Here is a 6803-nt window from a genome sequence, read left to right as displayed (position 1 = left end):
TGTCTAATAAAAGAACCGTTAGTTGTCCTTTAAAGTTTAAATATGATTGACAAATTTCATACGTATAGGAAACAGTATTGTGAAAACAAGGATGGCCATGTAAACAATCAATGATCCTAACAAACTAGCATTCCCAACTAATGAATAAAAACCAGATATTTATCAATTCTCATTCATGATTATACCCTATGGGGAAGTTCAATGGAGACCATTTAAACGCTAACCAATACCTTGCTAACCAACCAGTGGGACCAGGTAAACCGCAACTTAACCAACGAGTTTGACAAAATAACCTTGACTTTAAAAAAATCCCTGTTCAACCGGTGCTTGACAAATGTTCCTTGGCACAACAGATTTCCATCTGGCACGGTGGATCCATTCTCCTGCGCCAAATGAAAACCTGTTGCATCAGGTCAAATCTGTTGCGCTGCGCTGACACAACAAGGTGTGCCATGTGAAAGTTTCTAGTTGGCTGAAACACTTCTTAACTAAAAACACAAAAGTCAACTGATCCTTTTGTAAAATAAAAGAGTCGTAACTATTTTGTCAAACTTATTGGTCAAAATGGTTAGTTTGGGAATTTTCCTGTTTCATAATCTGTACTCCCTCCATCCCATGAAATCTAAAAGTTTATAAAATCTATTTCAACTATTTGTAAAATATCTAACATACATTATGCATTCAAATCAACAATACTACTTTAGCCAGAATATTATAACACCCTAACAGGTAAAAAGATTTATAATAAATTATATTTTAAAATTAAACTTGAAATCAATAAAATTAACTTACTTATTGATGATAACAAAAACGCCACACAGAATAAACGTAACCACCACAAGTAACCATCCACTGGTAATGAATCTGCATAAAAATAACCAATAACTAAAATCTTGATAGTTTTCAAATGTTACCAATTCAGCCAATAGAAACTCAAGTACTCAATGGAAAGTAGGCAACACTATAAAGAAAATCACAATATCAAACGAAAATCAACAAAACCTATGAATTCAAAGCAAATAACAGAACTTCACCGAGCAAATTGTCAAATGAATCAGATCAACAAAACAAAAACATATTATTTGAGAAAATGCAGTTGAATTGTATTTAACCAATCCTTCATCCTCTCTGTTTAATTAATCAATCCTTCATCCTCCACTCTGTTTATAGTATTTCATTTACTTTAATTAATCAATAAACTGTTTAATTGTGTTTATAGTATCTCATTCATGTTGAATTGTTTGTGACAGAAGAGGTATATAGAAACTCAACAACCAAATTCAATAACCAACAATCAATCCAATATCAATCCAATATCAACTCAACAACCAAATTCAATAACCAAATTTTACCTAAGAAACCCTAAAATCAACTCAACAACCAACAATCAATCCAATATCAACTCAACAACCAAATTCACAACACGTATATAGAAACCCTAAAATGAAAAGAATAGAAAGAAAGCATAACCCTAAAATGAATCATTACCTTCAAGAAGATGCCGGAGCAGCGGCGGCAGCGTGGTGAATGGAGCGGCGGCGGTGTGGAGGTAGCCGGCGGGTTGCGGCCGGCGGTGTGGAGGTAGCCGGCTTGGTGAGTGGAGCGGCCTGCGGCAGTGGAGAGGAGGATGAGTGGAGTTAGGGTTAGGAGGAGGATGATGATCGGTCTCGATAAAATGTGTAGAAGAGGTTAAAGAAGTAATAATACCAACACTTCTGGGAGAAGAGGGCGCGCAGACGTTTTTTAATGAAACGTCTTCGAAAAAACAAACACACTATAGAGCCCAACGTCTTCGCGACATCTTCTCGTTGCACACAAAAGAGGTGGAGAATCCTTCTCAGGAAAAACAAAGAACAACTCACTCTCGTCCTTCAATTGCATCTTCCAGATACGTAAGCATTCATCATGAGTTAGTTTCCCAATTGAATTCTTTAAATTATTGATTCTACTGATTGATAAATGTTTACACCATATGATACGCTCCTTATCATTTATGCTACCAAACTACTACTGTTGATCGTTGATTTATATCATTATTTCAAATTGCTCATCGATTTGGGTCTCGATTCAACTTTTGGGTTTGCATGTGCTGCAAACCTAAAACGAGTCGGGCGTGTTCCGGTTACAGGTTAGAACGGTTCGGGTCAGAGCGGGTTGATTCAAAAAGGGGGTGTTTTGGTTTCGGTCAGGACGAGTTCCAGAAGAAAGGGTTCGAATCAGTATGGGGTCAAAATTAGTTGGTTTAAAAAGCTTGTTTTTTTTTAAATTACTGTACATTTCAGCTTTGCTTCTGGTTTTCGGTACCGATTACATACGTTCTGGCGTCGTTTTCGTGTATGGGGGGCCGTGAAACACGCGTCCAACGCCCGTGTAACACACTTAACTTGGTCCCGGTACGCGCTTAGACCAGTGCACTACACGAGTACCGGCATTAGGTTACATGACCAGGCTCAGTAGGCGCTTAACTTAGCACTTGACGTATATCCGGCTCCGCGTGAATACCCAGTTCCGTTTACGTGTGAGGTCAGTTGCACGTGGCTAATGTCAGTTACATGCATTCTGGTGCTCGTTGCACGCCCCCATTTTATTCATTGATTTGAGCAGAAAGAAATGCACCATTTTACCAGTTTGAAAAATAGCACCAACCCGTTCCGACCCATTTCACTAGAAGGGGTTGTCTCAATCAAGTGATCAACCCCCTCTGACCCGTTCTATGAGAAGCAGCCACCCATCTCAACCCAAATCTTTTGAAATACCTCGCATATCACCCCATTTTTGAGATGGTGGGTCAAAATTACCTGGCGTAATCTTATGTGATTAGTGTTCTATGTAGTTAACTGCAATATTATGTCTAGAGGCGTTTGTAATTACTTATTTGAACAAGTTATCCTCATGCTTATAATCAGTTTATATAAAACAAAGATTGATTTAAAATCCATCAAGAATAATCAATTTGCTGTTTTTCAATATTATAATAGCTTGGAACATTAGTGATAGCAGAACATGAAGGCGGTTCACTCACAACCAGTTCTTTAAGCTCAATAGAAGCTGCTGCAAAGTTCTTGAATAAAGACAACTCTTTATCTTTACTATTAGCGGGGGCGGGCACCGCTTTACAAGAGGCTGCTGCAAATGCTGCTTCATCTCATCCTTCAATTTCTCAGGTCAAAATTGCCCCCTTGGAGTTAAAACACAACCCAAATCGACCCGTTCTAATCTGTTTTGGTTCATTGCTCAGGTACTGGTAGCTGATTCAGATAAATTAAAAAACCCGTTAGCAGAACCGTGGGCCAAATTGATCCAGTTGGTGCAGCAAAAAGGTGACTATTCACATATTATTGCTGCTGCAAATTCTTTTGGGAAAAATATTTTACCCCGTGCAGCTGCGCTTCTTGATGTGTCACCAGTTACTGATGTAATTGAAATATCAGAATTGAAAACATTTGTAAGGTATTCATCACGACCTTTTGTATTTGACGATAATATCCTTGTAGGTTCTTAATTAATAGCGTACTTTACAGGCCAATATATGCTGGCAATGCTCTATGTACTATCCGTTACACGGGTTCAGATCCGTGCATGCTGACTATCAGGTCCACCTCTTTTCCAGTAGGCTCAACTGCGCCTGATTCTAAACCCAATCCTGCCCCTATACACCAGGTTGATTTATCTACGTTTAGTGAAGGTGTGTTAATTAATTAATTTCAATTAGAATCATAGTTTAGCGGCGGAACTACAGGGGGGTCAGGAGGGTCCTTTGACCCTCCGGAGAGTCAAGTCTTCATAGTGAGGAGATCCTTCATCTAGTTGATTTTTTATATTGTTGACCCTTCAAGATTATTAGTAGAAAGATGTTAAGAGTGAAAAATAACTTGAGAGAAAGAAGAAAAGTGGAAATAAAATGATTCATCGGAATTTTTCCTTCTATATGTGAACCAGTCTGAGTGATAATGGAGAAGGGTGAGGAAGATAAATAGATAATGGGTAAAGCTAATGATGGGTATTTTTGTAATTTACCCTGTAAATAAGAAGAGTCTACCGCTGTCAAAAGTAAAGTAGTCATTAGTCAATGTCATTTAGGCTTTTCTCAAATTAATAATGATAATAATTCTAAGTAATTCTTATTTTACTAGCTTATTTTTATTTCGTTAGTAATTATAATTTACAGTTCGAAAAAGTTTAAAAGGTGTCGTCCAAAAAAATTTAGTTTTAAAAGGTCTGCACATTTTTTGTTTTGTTCATTCTTTTGTTTAATTTAGATACCTTGCATCACTAAATAATTACTATTATTGTACACTAAATAATAAATACATACATGACGTGATGACGACCCCCCCCCCCCCCCCCCCGGGTTAAACGTTTCTGGTTCCGCCACTGATCTAGTTGTATAGATTATCAATCATATAGAAACAAGTTAATTCATGCAAAAAGTGTGACGGTTCAACCCGATCCGATACGTTTTGATCAGTTACCCAACTGGGCTGACACGCCCGTTATGCATATGAACTGTTAGACTATTAATGTCTGTTGCTAAGATGTTGATATAATGTGTTGATAGATTGTAGTTCTAGACTTGTGAAACAATCCACTCAAGATTCAGAAAGACCGGATCTTGGAAGTGCTCGTGTTGTTGTTACAGGTGGACGAGCTCTCAAAAGTGCTGAAAATTTTAAGTTGATTGAAAAACTTGCTGAAAAACTCGGTGGCGCAGGTTTTTATTCGTATTCATATTTCCATCTTGTATTTCAAGTGGTTTTATGCATAGTTAACTGGTGAATTTAGTGAGAACTGAGAACTGCTAGGCCTATGAATGAACCAAACAACCAGTGAAGCGCTCAACGGGAAGTTCGTTTTCGTTTATTTAATATTAGTGAGAACTGCTAGGCTCGTAACGAAACGGACTTCCAGTGAACCGTTCAACGGGAAGTTTGTTTAAGTTCGTTTATTTAATAAACAAACGACATGAACATGTTCATTTAGTTAAAGTGTTAAACGAACGAATGTGAACAGGTGTTCGTTCATTTATGCTCGTGAACGTGAACGTGAACATTCATTTATATTCGTACATTTACATTCATTTATGTTTGTTAGTTTATGTATTCATTTAATTTTAGGCTCATTGCTGTTTAATCTAGTTCATTAAATTATAATATCACCCATTACAATTTTGTCTAGTTTGCCAAATTTTTAGGCCCAACAAATTGATATTCACGTTTATTTCTCAGTTATGTTCGTTTACATTCGTTCATCTATGTTCAATTATATTCGTTTGTTTATGTTCATTTACATTCGTGAGCCATTCATCTATACTGTTAACTAGCAAACATAAGCACACTCATTTTCTTAATGAACGAACAACTTAACAAGAACAAGAAAACCCCCATTCATTTAATTGTTGGTCTTTGGTTAAAGTTAAACAAACAAACATGAATATGTCCCCTTGTTCGTTTGGTTTGTTTACAGGCCTAAGAACTGCTACTCACTTTTAAGTTATAATTTCTTCAAAAACATATAGAAAGTATACAATATATGTATGTATGTATATAACATATACATATCTAGTAGGGTCAAGCTTATATTTATCTTTTTAAAAGTTTAAAATTTCATACGCATTCTTTCAATCATATATCCGCTTTCAAACACTACTGTTGTTTGTGTAGTTGGTGCCACTCGTGCTGCTGTTGATGCGGGATACGTTCCTAATGACCTCCAGGTGACATTCACGCTGTTTTTTCTAACTTTCTAAATTACTTATGCAAGAATTTCACAGGATCTAAACAAAAATGTCATCTACTCATCTTTAATGCACACGTTCTCTCAAGTCATTTTTTTACAATACTGGAATTTGTAAATAATTTTACTTATACAGGAATTTTGAAAATAGACAAAAGGGTTTTGGGTCAACCCTGTCCAAACTATTTAAATCTACCCATAGTTATTTCATTTTCATTGTTTCCTGACCCACCTGTTTATGTCAGGTTGGTCAAACGGGCAAGATTGTTGCTCCAGAACTGTATATGGCTTTCGGTGTCTCTGGGGCCATCCAACACATAGCAGGCATGCGAGATTCAAAAGTCATTGTTGCGGTCAACAAAGACGCTGATGCACCAATTTTTCAGGTTATGTTTCTTTGATTTTATACTATTTATATTCTTGTGGTTAATTTCTAAAGGTTCATAATTTACCCATGTTCTAGTTTGTATAATATCATATATTTAACTCTCTTAATAATGCATAGTTTTCCATCTTATAGCAAAAAAAGTAAAATATTCATTTATTTTGTGTATCATGTAACAGGTTAAATGATATTTTTAGTGTGTTGAAAGATAATTACAATGCATTATGAAATTTTAAGGACGTATATATGTTATTGACTTATTTTTTTCTCTAAATGCAGGTTGCTGATTATGGTCTTGTAGGCGATATTTTTGAAATAATACCCGAGTTGTTAGAGAAGCTTCCGGAGAAAAAATAAGTCTGTTTGACATTTAAATTTGACTTTTATGATACACTGTAATTGACTAACAGATTTATGCGTCGGATGCATAGACAACTTGTATCTCTTGCAACGAAAGTTGTCCCTTTTATTTTATCATCGATTTGTGGTTGTTTATTGTTGGCGCGGTTTTAGAAATTACATAATGAACGGGTCAGACGGGTTGTGTTACTGTGTAATGAGTTAATATGGTCATAACATGTAATAATTATGCAAGGTTGAAATTGATCCCTAAAAATACTTTTTTTTTAAATCAAGTAAATATATTTTATACGTTTAACTTGTTAAACTTTTCAAAATTGTAAGT

At 36.0% G+C, this 6803-nt stretch overlaps 1 protein-coding gene across 1 annotated transcript; it reads left to right on the top strand.

The window, feature by feature from the left end:
• Window positions 1–1498: 1498 nt before the first annotated feature.
• Window positions 1499–6597, top strand: LOC143545208 (electron transfer flavoprotein subunit alpha, mitochondrial-like). The gene is made up of 9 exons (XM_077037132.1): window positions 1499–1581; window positions 1781–1892; window positions 2979–3164; window positions 3239–3450; window positions 3522–3685; window positions 4559–4711; window positions 5661–5713; window positions 5979–6119; window positions 6398–6597. The coding sequence occupies exons 1-9, from the start codon at window positions 1499–1501 to the stop codon at window positions 6473–6475; spliced, it is 1182 nt and encodes a 393-aa protein (XP_076893247.1). The 3' UTR covers window positions 6476–6597.
• Window positions 6598–6803: the final 206 nt, after the last annotated feature.

The sequence above is a fragment of the Bidens hawaiensis genome, unplaced genomic scaffold, assembly GCF_021521415.1.
Source record: "Bidens hawaiensis isolate Kalapana, Puna unplaced genomic scaffold, B.hawaiensis_p1.1 tig00013870_1, whole genome shotgun sequence".
NCBI lineage: Eukaryota > Viridiplantae > Streptophyta > Magnoliopsida > Asterales > Asteraceae > Bidens > Bidens hawaiensis.
This window is presented reverse-complemented; position numbering and strand designations above follow the sequence as displayed.